Source organism: Anoplopoma fimbria, chromosome 11, assembly GCF_027596085.1.
Source record: "Anoplopoma fimbria isolate UVic2021 breed Golden Eagle Sablefish chromosome 11, Afim_UVic_2022, whole genome shotgun sequence".
NCBI lineage: Eukaryota > Metazoa > Chordata > Actinopteri > Perciformes > Anoplopomatidae > Anoplopoma > Anoplopoma fimbria.
In genome coordinates, this window is record NC_072459.1 from 9,518,263 (window position 1) to 9,532,350 (window position 14,088).

A 14,088-nucleotide genomic window follows, 5' to 3' on the forward strand; every position below is an offset into this window, starting at 1 on the left:
CCCCTGCTACCACATACATGTGCATAGGATTAATGTGGTGGTCTTCTTAGGAAGTGAGATATTAATGCCTTTATTTAGTGACTTTGGTGCTGTACACATTACTGTTGCTGCTCTGGAAAAAATATTTAGTGATATCTAAATTATAAATATTTCTGTTCTGAATTTATTGGGTTTTAGGACTGTGTTTTAAAAGCAATTATTTGATAAGTACATATTGATAAGAGTAGCTCCTTGTAGTAATAAAATCCACACACTTGGTAAAGAAGGGGTGAAAGGAGGGGTATGTTGTTGCTTGCAATCTGCAACCTCACCACTAGATGCCACTAAATCTCACTCTGTTCCTTTAAACAAGGGAACTTTAGTCTAAAATATGTCAAACAAGGCAAGTAACTCTAGCTGTTACACTAAATAATCCTCAAATTTTACTTTTAAAACAACACAAAATTGGTGTTTCTTAATATCCATATCGTTACTCTATTTCAAAGTTGAAAATCAATTCATTTATTGATTACTATTTAGCAATAATACTAATTCTGTGTCTCTGTACCTGGAAACATCTCCAAATATATCCACCGGCTGCTTCACAAGGAGAGGTATCGCATGACCACATGAACATGACACATGACACTAAAAACCTGTGCAATGCAATACACTGTGCAATTATAGCTATAATAGTTTTTCTGTCTGTACATATAATATTTCAGTTATTGTGGATTATTTACTGTTTTTATTGCTTATTCATAATACTTGTTTTTTATTTTATTTTATCTTGTTTTTCTTCTACTATGTCTCTTGTTTGCACTATACCCTATGCTGCTGTAATCCTGTAAATTTCTCCGCTGCGGGACTAATAAAGAATTATCTTATTTTATCTTATTTTATCTTATTTTATCTTATTTTATCTTATTTTATCTTATTTTATCTTATCTTATCTTTTATCTGTAGTCTACGTGAATCACAATCAAGCATTTTGAACTTCGGTTGACGCGACTCTCTCTCGAAACGGCTCTGGTTGTGGTGCGTCATGAAAATTGAATACAACTCCCAGAATGCATCTGGGCACATCATCCAATAGGAGTCCAGCTCTAGCCAGGCACCAGTGTTCCAGCCAATGCGGCTCAGGGAAGCTGGAGTCTGAAATGAAACGTTGCAGTGTCCCTCCTCGGCAGTCGGTCCATGGACGGCTCACAAAATTGAGCAAAGTTTTGGGACATCAGGGTTCTCGTGCAGCTGGCAGACCCCCCCTGTCAGGACCCGTTCTCTGTCCGGCTCTGGGGTCCCCCCTCATAGAGTTAATGACGGTGGCTGACGGTGACACGCTCATCATGCCCGTCCGAGCAGAGTGCCTCAGTACCGGCGGCCCGGCCTGCCCATCCTCGGCCTCGCTTGTTCCCCCTGCCCCGATCAACACCTTCCAGCCGGGGGTGGCCACCTCGCTGCTGTACAGCGGCTCACAGTTTCGGGGTTATCAGAAAAGCAAAGGCAACTCCTACGACGTGGAGGTTGTTTTGCAGGTAAATTGACATGCACGAGTCCTGTTTATTGTTTTCAACATTATGTCGTTTATTGTGATATTGTAAAGTCAGCATATATGTAGCAGTGGTTGCTAACATAGCTTGTTAAGCTTGTCATTCTGACCTGATTTTGCTAGTTGATTTCTACTGTGACATTTTTCATTTAATTAATTAACATTATAGTCACATTTATTGCTGTGATGTAGCATATTCTACCCCAAAGCTACACATTAGCATCTTCTGCATCCAGCTCCCTAAATGAGTGAAATGAATCCACTAGAACTGACTTTGACAGCAATGTCAGCAGCCTGACTGACAGAAAATGTAATGCCTTAATGCATGACCAGCCTGACTCTGTTCACAGCAGCCCTCATGGATTTCTTTTAAAATCATAAAAAGTATGTATGCACCTGTGATTTCAGGCAACTTGACATACATAATGATGCATTCCCTAAATCTGTTTGCAGCACGTGACAGTGGAGGACTCGTATTTGTGTGGATACCTGAAGATCAAAGGCCTGACTGAGGTGAGCTTTGAAACCAGGTCAGATGTAGTAAGACTGACCTTTATTCTGAACACACACTGGTTTCTACATATGAGCGAGTGGGAACTGGTTTCTGCCTGTTTGATGAGGTTAAATTGTAAAAAAAAAAAAAAAAAAAAAAAAAAAAAAAAAGTTTAGAGGTAGACAATTGCGATGTGACTAGGTTTAACTTCTCATTTCAGGTTTGCACTCTAGTCCTTAGCTTAAGTGTTTAAACTGTTTACCCGTTATGTCACGCAATATATGCCAACATGCATAATGACAAAGATTCTCCCTAATGTTTGATTTGTAGCACAGCTAGTTGAAGCTGTACAAGTATGTCTTAACATCTAGATATTAAAAACGTGGGGAAGAAGCTGCTAAATCATAATTGTCGCATCACTTACTGTAATTTCTTAGTTTAGTTAGTGCACATCATAAAGGTCTCAGAAAATTCTGGAAAATTGAAATCATCCTCATGTTGCACATCGATGGACTAAGCACTATTTCAAAAAGCAAATGTAGTTTGCAGGTATACACGTTTGAAGCAAGGTTTAACCACAATTAAGTATCTACTTTCACTTTCCCGTCTCTGTGTGATAGGAGTATCCAACTCTCACAACATTCTTTGCTGGTGAAATTATCAGTCGAAAAAGGCCTTTTCTGACCAGGAAGTGGGACGCAGATGAGGACGTGGACAGAAAGCACTGGGTATGTTTGGTTTGACTTTTATTTAGATTGATTACTAATAAATTGAGCCTACAGCTCTTCATTTAACAGATTAACTGACACTTTGTGACACTCTCTTATGTCTTTCTGAAAACCCCATACAGTGCGAATAAATGATGTTTTGTCTTTGCATATGTTTTGCTGCCTCTTGATTAACAATAGTGGAGCCGGGGAGAAGCAGCACTTATCACTGTGTTGGGAGAATAGCACCTGTTGGAATGAAGTTTATATTAAGGAACAACGGACATCTCTGTATCTTTATAAGCATGTAATGATTAATAATGATGAGCATTTACGTGGCAGGACTTTGCATCCAGAGTTACGGTTGTTGTCTTGTCATCATCTCCATAGTTTCTATTCTCTTACCAGTATTTTAATAACTCTTAACAGGGAAAGTTCCAGCCTTTTTACAAATATGCCAAAAGCTTCAACTCGGATGACTTTGATTATGAATTGCTGGACAACAGTGATTACGTCTTCATGAGGTGGAAGGTTAGTACACAATCTTACATAATCTCTCTCTCTCTCTCTCTCTCTCTCTCTCACTCTCTCTCTGTCCTTGTTTTAGCTTTGAACTCTAACCTCCACTCTTTTTATTTTTTTTCCTGCACCCTCAGGAGCAGTTTCTAGTGCCGGACCACACTATCAAAGACATTAGTGGCGCCTCCTTCGCTGGCTTCTATTACATCTGTTTCCAGAAGTCCACAGCCAATATCGAGGGTTATTATTACCATAGGAGCTCAGAATGGTAACTACCAAACATTGCAAACAGAGACAATCTCTTTCGCCACATTAACACACGTTTCTTTTGCCGATATGACTCTAAATTGTCTTTTTCTACTTGCCTCTGCAGGTACCAGTCTTTAAACCTAAACCATGTTCGGGAGCACAGTATGCCTATTTATGAGTTTCGGTGACAAATGCACACACGAGTACCGAGTCAAGGAGGGGACAGTTCATACTGCTCTGTGGCTCAAAGGGACGGGAACAACGGAGAGTCCTTTAGTGCCGAGATCGGAGCGGACCCGTCTCCCTTCCTACAGGGACATAAACGGGTCAGACTCTCCCGTGATGAGCTGACAGAAAGAAGGCACAGAGAGGGAAGAGCTTAAAGGAAGATAGAGATCAGTGGAGGATGGACGGTTCTTGCTGTCACTGCAGAGCTCATGTTTACCTCAGATTGAATTCATTTTTTAATTGTTTTTTTGGTCTGTTTTTCTTTTGTGCCGCCTGATTTCTTTGTTCTCTCAAAGGATCTGTCTTCCTGTTGTTGGACATCGATATATATATATCGATATGTTCCTGTTGTCCTTCAGTGGAGAAACATAATTGCCTTTTTAGTTAAGAGTTGCAAAAGAAAAAAAAAAAAGAGTATAAAGGGCGTATGTTTGTGAGAAGAGTTTTGTTCAGTAATGCTTAATTTAAATCGACTAACATCACTTTGACACCCCTGTAGTGTTTAATGCAGAGTATGATGTTGGAAGGGTTTTTGCCAAAAGGTTGCAGAAAAGTAGCAATGTTGAGCAGTGAGCTACTTTTTATGCAAAGTCTCTAAGACTGTGAGTTGTGGTCTGGCGTTCAGGGATGGTGGTTTTGGTCGACGCGTATTGAAACCAAGAGGTTTGTGAGACTAGGCTGAAATAGAATAACAGCGACAATGACCTCCAACAGATCGTTAATAACCAATCATTTCCAAGCTGCTGCTTTTTACAAACACAGTTATTTAAACTCCTCAAGAAGTCTTCAAATGGCTTCATATCCACATTTCTCTATGCAAGCTTAAGGTCACAAATGGAATTTCTCAGAGCGTCTTTTATTTCAAGATGATTTATCGTCCTTTTATTTATTTATTTTCTCTCATAAACGTCTTTAAATATAAATGCAGAAGGAAAAATAAGACTGACAGGAAAAATAAATAGATTTATTTAATTACAATTACCAGCATTTGAAGCTCAGACATGTGACAGTACATTCCAACTCAGTAAGTTTAAAAAAAATATATAGTTGTATCTTAATAGGTGCCGACAAACGGGGCACATGTGAAGTAAGACTGACTGGAAATGTTAAGATGTGACACAACAAAACAATGCAGTGATTTCAATATTTAATCTTCAATACAGTCTGTGGATAAAATCTTAGTTTTCTTTAGTTTCAGTCTGGTCACATTCGTCCTTTCATTATAATTTCAATCTTCAGAAGCAGTTAAATGTGGCTGAATGAGGAAGGCACAACAGTTGGACGTATCAAAATAAGCTTCAGACAACATGCTTGTCTACAATTTGTGACCGTTCTGTCCTCAGTGGAAAATATTATGTGTGAAAAAGCACCTTTTGTGACTCATGGAGGAAGGTCTTAAGAAGGAAGTATAAATCCTCCTTTGATGCTTATGGAAAAACCTGCTGCCTTACACTTTTAAATGTTTGTAAAGCTGCTTTTTTTTTTTTTTAAAGAAAAAAAAGACTAATGATTAGGTTAGTGATGTTTTATTTTAACAAAATCATGAAAGTATATTTCTGTGTTTGAGAGGACTTTTTATCAACCACTGTAAGGGTTTGGTGTTAAAGTTCTGTGTTGGAGCGTGCATGTACTCCGCCTGCCTCTGTGTTGCTTATCGGCTTTCAGCTGGCTCGGTCGCCTGCTGCATGACGAGGGGATTTGATGGGTTGTGGGAATAATCTTTTCTTTTTTTTTTAAGTATGTGAATTGAAAGTGTTGCAATCCGAATGATTTAAAAAAAATATTTGCTTCTTTTTTTTTTTTTATCAATCATATAACTGAATGAAATTGTGCAATGTAAGAGAAACAGATGTTTATTTGTGAGTGTGTTATTACAAGTCTTGACTGAAAACACTTAAAGATGATGATGATGTATGATAAGGCAGCCTCATTGTGTGAGGAGAAATAAAGAGTGATTTATTATACAAAGAGTTGTATGTTATTTTACTGGATTTATTTATGATTAGGCTAAAGTTTAGTCACACTACCTGTGCTGGAGTTCAGACTACAGATCTCATAACAGCCAGCACTAGATGTCAGTAGTGGACAGCTAACAGGTTCAAGTCCTTTTCTCTTTTTAAGCACGTATCAGGCTTCCAACTTTTCAAACCTCGAAGCCTTCTGCAGCAGTTAATGTCACATCATTTGTGGCTAAAATAAAGGATAGAAAAATTCCCCCTGAACTTTCACCCCATTGCCTGCATAAATAGAGGCAGTGATCCAAATATCTGAAGTATATTCCCAATAAATATCAGTCACTTCCATTCATTCATTTTAAGGTCGAAATCACACAAAGTAGTTTTATGTGCAGCGTTCCAAAATACTTCTAGTGTTAAATGTAAAGATATAATGTGCTATGCTGCTGTAATCCTGTAAATTTCCCCGCTGCGGGACTAATAAAGGATTATCTTATCTTATAATGGTTAATAATATTTAATGGTTAATTAATAATTGTTTTTCTAAATGTGAAAAGTAATTTTGGTCTGGGAGTTCCTTTGGATGGTTACCAACAGGCTGATTATTAACCACTTAAGTGGTTTCACGAATAGCATCAAAAAAACAAGTTAATGCTCCAAGTGACTAATGTTTGGTGTACGTGCAGCAGGTAACATAGAGAGAAGGAAACGTGTTTTCCCACGAACAGAAAGATATTATCTGGCTTTCACAATGCTGGCTTGATCAATAACAACCTCTGCCAAATAATAATTTCTATCATGGAATTAATGAAATGAGAGACAGAAGTTTGTACGTGTGTTGGAAGATGAGTGCAGTTCAGATAAAGAGATCAACCTTATTAGAAATACATGCAGTTCATATCCTACACTGTGTTTTTACTGTATGCTGCCTCAGTGGCTGCTAACTAGAATATTTATTTAATTTAAATAAGAAGAACTATATCCTCATCCATCTGTACGATGGGAAGCACCAGTGGTTGTAGGCGACACCAGAACACTCCTGTCATCATTCTTTTTTTTACATAGGATATTTATTAATTTCACACTTTTTCTTTTGATTTCTTTTCAATGTGTATCCGATGTTGTTTCATATAAATAAACTTTTTAACTGACTTTATCCTTCTACCATGATACAAAATGAACAATGACATGTTTTTTTGTTAATTATAGTATTTTCTACTTCATATCTGTCTAGCATATGTATACTACCCAGAATAAAGAACAATTAAAGTTAAATGAGACATTTTCTGATGTGATTGGCCTAAATTAAATAAGCGGATTGGACCTTAAAAAAAAAATCATCATCTCTTGTGCTTGGGGATGGACCGAGAAAGAACTGTAATGCGGTAAAATCGTATCAGTTTGTTGCACTTATTGTATTCGTATTAGTTTGTTGCACTTATTGTATTCATATAAATTTGCCTCTGCACTGTACTTTTGCTCTGGTTTATGCTTTTAGATGCTTGTTTAAGAAAGGAGATGCACTTATGACTTCTGGTGACTAGTAGTTCTCTTGAATACCTATGTTGAATACACTTATTGTAAGTCGCTTTGGATAAAAGCGTCTGCTAAATGACTGTAATGTAATGTAATGCTCTCAGATAGAAAATACACCTGCTCCACATTCATCTCACGCCTCCGCATCAGATATCATGCAGGATAATTAGTTTCACTATGAATGAGGAGAAATCACAAAGAATGTGCCCACAAACGTGTTGCTCACAAGCACGTCCTAAAATGGAAAATAGAGACTTAACCTGTTTGTGTCGAAATGGGAGAAACACTGGACTTTCCTGGAAGTTCTTTTTTTGTTGTTGCAGTTGTTGGGACTGTCCTCCCAGTGACGAGGATGTATTATCTAAGTGTCTGACGCCACACCTGCTCCGGAGGAGGGAATATATAACTCACCTGCAGAGCATACCTGCTCCAGTCCCAGAACCAGAGGGAGGCTGAGAGGCTTCTGTTTGCAGCTCAAGACTGATCTCAACACACTTTGTCTCTGTCGTTCATCATGGAGGCCCAGCGGTATCCCATCAGTGTCGGTCTGATCGGAGTGATGCACAAGGAGAAGTGCAAAGTAAGCGCATATGTAAATGTTTCTATGAGATGCAGCACCAAACATTTTCCTCAGCGTGATTACATTTTGCATTTTTATTTTATTTTCCAGATGTTTATGACCTCCGTGCTTTGGTCGGACCAGAATGAGATTGTAGTTTACAGGACTTTTCAGGATTTCAAGACAATGCACGTGAGTATATATACAATCCTATAGCTGTGTGTTGCGCGTGTGCATGTGTGGTTGGTTTTTAATAACAGTTCTGTTACCAATTTCTCTCTGACAGAAACAATTGAAGAAAGCATTCCCACCTGCAAATAAAATGAAAAAATCCGACAGAATCCTTCCCAAATTTCAAGGTATGTGTTCGTTAATTACTGCTGCAGCTTATTGGAGTTACAAAGTGCGTTTACAGGCTGTTTGGTTTCTGACTTCAAGCGTCCTGTGTTGCTTTTTAGACAACAAGGTGAACGCTGCCGGACAGAAAAGAGGTCCGAGCAAGTCCCTGCTGCGCCTCAAGTTCTTGCAAAAATACTGTAATGAACTTCTGAGCTGCGACCCGCAGGTCTCTCAGTCTGCAGACCTCATCCAGTTCTTCCACCCCAAAGACCAGGACCTGCAGCCGGAGTTCGCCAAGAACAGGTAGGCTTTTTTATATTCATAATATATTCATATTTATCGTAGAATAGAATAGCTTCATTTTGTGTGGAGATGCCTTTTTGGGTCCATTGAGCCCAGAGCAAACACAAAAGAATTTGAGGTGCATTAAGCTCTACAGAGAATTGTGCATTACCATTTTATCCATTAATACATTTAAATAAACTATTAGCACATTCTACAAAATATGCATGAACATAAGGAAATTATTATTCTTTAATATACTTCTTCATCCTTGTTTTCCCTTACACTGTTAAAAAAAGATTGCTGTATTTTCTAAGCATAAAAATTGAAGAAGCATGTAAAAGAATTGGGAAAAAAAAGACAATGTGAGTTTCTCTGCAAGCATGTGGACCTGGATAATGTTTAATCCTGAATTATCTGCACCAAGATCCTTTAATGGATGATTAATGCAGAACTAGTGATTAGACTTGAGCTGTTCAGTGTTTTTCTGGAGAGAAATCTATACCTCCAAATTAACCTGCGATCGTCCTCCTCAGCATCATGATCATGCCATCAGTCGATGACGTCAGCCCCCATGCAGGACAGGTCCAAGGTGGTAACGTGACCCAGCCATTCGTCACAGAGACCTACAGATGCGTGGCCGCTTACGAGACCAAAGACACCAAGAACAAACCTTTCAAAGTGGTGGTGGACGAAAATGTGGACGTGTTAATCAAAGACAAAGCAGGTGAGCGAGCTTCGGTGTTCGAGTGTCCTGTTAATGGTCGACCTCATCAACCCAATTCCACTGATGCATGTTAAATGTGTGGTTTCGCTGGTTCAGGGTGGTGGCTTGTGGAGAATGAAGACAAGCGGATGGCCTGGTTCCCCGCCCCGTACCTGGAGAAGATTGATGATGATATTGATGAGGATGAAGATGACATAAATGGGAGCTCTGATAGAGGTATGTGCATAGATGCAGATTCAGTAGCCATTAAAATACCTTACACCATCTACACTTGGCTTATTTGCATACAAGGTTTTTAAAATGACCTTAGTCAGGATGCTACGATGTATTAAAGTCATGTCTTTCCCTCTCAGGAGAACTGTACACTGCAGTCAAGAGCTACAAGGCCACCAAAGACGACGAGATAACCGTGGCCATCGGTTCAGTGGTGGAGGTCCTGCAGAAGTCCGACAACGGCTGGTGGCTCATCAGGTATTCAACAACTGAACTTTGTTAAACAACATACCAGCGGCTTGTCGTAATGAAATTCTCCCAGCTTTGAACTCCTCCAGACTTGAACCCCACATTCTCCTCTTTGTTGTCCTTAACAGGTACAACGGTAAAGCAGGTTACATCCCCACCATGTACCTGCAGCCCTACAACTACCCTCATATCCGCATGACGGCCCACCATCAGGGTCACCGCCACTCCTCTCCAAACCAAATCCCTTCCCTGACCCTGGATCAGCAGTCCAACCAGCTCAGCCTCTCACAAGGAAACCTGCTTCAACTTCCACCCCTCAGATCGTCCACACCCAGCCTGCTCCCACCGAACAGATGGCAGAAATCAAACTCTCTCGGCAACCTGTTCGATCAGCCTCCCTCTCAGCCTGCAGCTCGCCCCGCTGCCAACGTTGCCACCTCACCCACGACCGCAAACATCAGCGCTCCGCCCACAATCATGGTGGAGATGGACGGAGAAGAGGAGCGGCGGGGGATGAGCCAGAGAGCAGACAGCGAGGGAAGCCTTTCGAGCAACAGCGACCTCAACGATGAGCTCGATTCTTCCTGGGCGAGCTCCACGTCCTTCAACCTGAGCCAAAGCTACAACGAGGAGCAGCTGCGTCTCAGCCGGACGCCTCCCCCCATAACGGGCAACCGCCTGAGCCCGGCCGGCGTCACTGAGAGGAAAATGATCCCGAGTACTTCTGATCCAAACCTCTACAAGGGCCCGGCAGCACCTAAGGTGCCACCCAGACCACGGGCCCAGGAGATCCTCACCCGTTGCTCCACTGTCACCCGCAAGAACGCAACCAAAGTCAGCCTGTCACCCACACCAACAGAGATAATGAGCCACTGAAGTTTATACTGATGGGAGTCATCTTTATTATCAGGGAACTGTATCCATGCTGTGGCTCCAAGGACGTAGTTCTGTTAATCGTACCTGCCAGTCAACTTTAAAATGAAAAAACTATTATATAAATGATATATCTATATAGATATATACAGTGGTTAAATTGGGATTTTCTATGTGGGGGGGCTCTGATCCGGAGGGGCCGCCGCTCCCCATACGCAGAGTACGCAGAGCCAAAATTAAGGTTGCAAAAAAAAAAATCCATGATAGTCGTTATATTAGTACATTAAAGAAATTAGCATTTTTTATATGTTGCTTAATATGTACACTGTAGATTTTGAGTGTGTTTGATGAGGTCACATTAAGAGCTGATTTTGTGACGTTGGAATGGAGTACACGGCCAACATTTGCACCATTCATCCTCTGTAGCTCTACTAGGTTAGGATGATCAGAGTAAGGCCTGTTGCCCTTTGCCAGGTAGTACGCTGTCCTAAAGACATTGTGAGTTGATGCTAAAATTTCACCTTGTGTTTTCAAAAAACTTGACTCAAGAGCTTGCTCACCTTGTTTTTTCAGTATATCTTCTGCAATTTTGTGACTTTGGGAGGCACTATGTTCATTTATTTTTTTTCTTAAAGATTTCATTTGCTTCTCTGTACTACTGCCATATGGACCTACTCTGCAGTTTTGCCATTCACTGGAAAATGTGTATCTGAGTTTACCTGTTCTCTCTGCCCCAAGTGATGATGCCGCACTGCATGTTTCACATCCCAATTTTTTATTTTTTGCCACAAGAAATGGGTAGGTTTTTTTAAAATAATCATATTGCTGTCTCTTCCAGCAGTCAGGGAAGTTGTCAGTTGCACCTACATGCTCATCTGCACCTGTCCCTCCCGGTCCATCCTCAGCTCCTCTGCCCTCAGTGTCCTCATCTCTGCCCTGTCCATCCTCAGCTCCTCTGCCCTGTCCCGCCTCACCTCCTCTGCCCTCAGTGTCCTCATCTCTGCCCTGTCCATCCTCAGCTCATCTCTGCCCTGTCCATCCTGCCCAGTCCATCCTCAGCTCCTCTGCCCTGTCCATCCTCAGCTCCTCTGCCCTCAGTGTCCTCATCTCTGCCCTGTCCATCCTCAGCTCCTCTGCCCTGCCCTGCCCGGTCCATCCTCAGCTCCTCTGCCCTCAGTGTCCTCATCTCTGCCCTGTCCATCCTCAGCTCCTCTGCCCTGTCCCGCCTCACCTCCTCTGCCCTCAGTGTCCTCATCTCTGCCCTGTCCATCCTCAGCTCCTCTGCCCCAGTGTCCATCCTCAGCTCCTCTGCCCTGTCCCGCCTCACCTCCTCTGCCCTCAGTGTCCTCATCTCTGCCCTGTCCATCCTCAGCTCCTCTGCCCTGTCCATCCTCAGCTCCTCTGCCCGGTCCATCCTCAGCTCCTCTGCCCTCAGTGTCCTCATCTCTGCCCTGTCCATCCTCAGCTCCTCTGCCCTGTCCCTGCCCTGTCCATCCTCACCTCTGCCCTGCCCTCAGTGTCCTCATCTCTGCCCTGTCCATCCTCACCTCCTCTGCCCTGCCCTGTCCATCCTCAGTGTCCTCATCCTCTGCCCTGTCCATCCTCAGCTCCTCTGTCCATCCTCAGCTCCTCTGCCCTGTCCCGCCTCACCTCCTCTGCCCTCAGTGTCCTCATCTCTGCCCTGTCCATCCTCAGCTCCTCTGCCCTGTCCATCCTCAGCTCCTCTGCCCGGTCCATCCTCAGCTCCTCTGCCCTCAGTGTCCTCATCTCTGCCCTGTCCATCCTCAGCTCCTCTGCCCTGTCCCGCCTCACCTCCTCTGCCCTCAGTGTCCTCATCTCTGCCCTGTCCATCCTCAGCTCCTCTGCCCGGTCCATCCTCAGCTCCTCTGCCCTGTCCCGCCTCATCCTCTGCCCTCAGTGTCCTCATCTCTGCCCTGTCCATCCTCTCTGCCCTGTCCTCTGCTCCTCCGGTCCATCTCCTCAGCTCCCTGCCCTGTCCAGCCTCATCTCCTCTGCCCTCAGCTCCATCCTCATCCCTGTTCTGTTCAACTCTGCATTTTTAGTTTAGTGGAGGAAGAGACAGCACTTAAGACATGACAGACACACTATCAGGATGAAAAGATCTAGCAACAAATCACAGCTTGGTTACAGTGACTTCTGCACACGGGCCTAGCTTAATTATTTCAAAATTATGTCTTGGATAGCAGCTGCCCACCTTTTGAAGAAATCTGTAAGCTTCCTCCTTTTTGTTCCACTCATGTTTACCTTTTATCTCTGAAATGTTCACTTGTTGACTTTCACCCTAAGTTAAGAAGTAGATAGAATGTCTTTTAAAATGGTTCATATTATATAATGATGTAATCAAACGTTCTTTAAATAAAACACTTTTGAATGAATGAATGAATGAAGCTATCTTTTTCTTAAAGGCTAGCCGATAGGCTACGTCACCATCATGTTAACGCGGGCTTTTAAATCTAAACCTGCTGTGTAGCCTATATGCAAACATTAAATCACAGGACCTACTGTACTCACAAATAAATAGCCTAGGCAATGCACTGCAATTCATAGATACAAATAAGTTTGAAATTCATCCAGCTAGGAATGAGAAATGTGATTCGGAGATCGCATAGACTACTTGCTAAATCATTTAGAATTAGCAGCATTGTTCTTTTTAACTAGCGCTTGCCATTTGACATACCAGTAGCAGGCTATCCCTGCATGTCTAAGGTTAATTTTTCCTGCTTAATGAAAATGCAAGCCCATATCTAATGATATTAGCCTATTGGTGATGATCGACCTCTTTCAAAATACCGTGCACCTTTAATTTAGTTTCTCTTACCTCGCCATTCACCTGTCTACTACGATAATTATGTCTGATGATGACCGTTAGAATGATTTGACGTTGTGTTGTCTGATCTGGGGGGGGAGGAGCTGCTGCGCAAGTTTCGTGCGCGATATGCCTACTTCTCAAACTTGCTCCAGATGTCTAGGCCAGCCTATCCCTACTCCATTATTTAGAATTGTGTTTTAAAACAACATAGATTTGCAATGGAAAAGTTGTAAATGAGTAGGACAACATTGCTCGTGATGGACTAGGCAGACTGCCAAAATCGGCTGGAGCTGATCTGCTGCGCAGAACTCCAGACCCGGCCGCTTATGTGCCGGGGCTCCGCCCCGGACAGCCCCGGCCCAATTTAAAGCTAGGGTGGGTAATTTCTTTACTGTAATATTTGGCAAAACTGTCCTAATAGCCAGTCAGCTATATGTAGGTGAAGTGCTCTGAGAATATCTGCTCATAACTTTGCTCTCCCCTGCCTCTGTGGGCCGCACCCAAAAATTGCCACCGCTCATGTACACTTTGACCAATCAGAGCGAGGTTCCGATTCTCCGTTCTTATTGGCTGTGGGACTGTTCGTCTTCCTATCAATGTAACTGAATTCACATGAACGCGCATAACTGACGTTCGGTGGGAGGAGCTACAGCAGGTAGCGTGGCAGGGAGAGGCCAGAGAGCACGCGACGGAATCTCAACGGCTGTTTTCTCCAAAATCGCCCACCCTAGCTTTAACCTCTGTATATATATATAAACAAGATTAATCAGCAATCACTAAACACTCATAATTAACCTCCTT

At 42.3% G+C, this 14,088-nt stretch overlaps 1 protein-coding gene across 1 annotated transcript; it reads left to right on the plus strand.

The window, feature by feature from the left end:
* The first annotated feature begins 1,144 nt into the window (after window positions 1–1,144).
* LOC129098302 (SH3 and PX domain-containing protein 2B-like) lies at window positions 1,145–10,509 on the plus strand. The gene is made up of 14 exons (XM_054607293.1): window positions 1,145–1,514; window positions 1,982–2,041; window positions 2,642–2,749; window positions 3,158–3,259; window positions 3,385–3,515; window positions 3,621–3,680; window positions 7,708–7,795; window positions 7,886–7,966; window positions 8,061–8,133; window positions 8,233–8,416; window positions 8,932–9,122; window positions 9,219–9,338; window positions 9,476–9,593; window positions 9,713–10,509. The coding sequence occupies exons 1-14, from the start codon at window positions 1,296–1,298 to the stop codon at window positions 10,458–10,460; spliced, it is 2,283 nt and encodes a 760-aa protein (XP_054463268.1). The 5' UTR covers window positions 1,145–1,295; the 3' UTR covers window positions 10,461–10,509.
* Window positions 10,510–14,088: the final 3,579 nt, after the last annotated feature.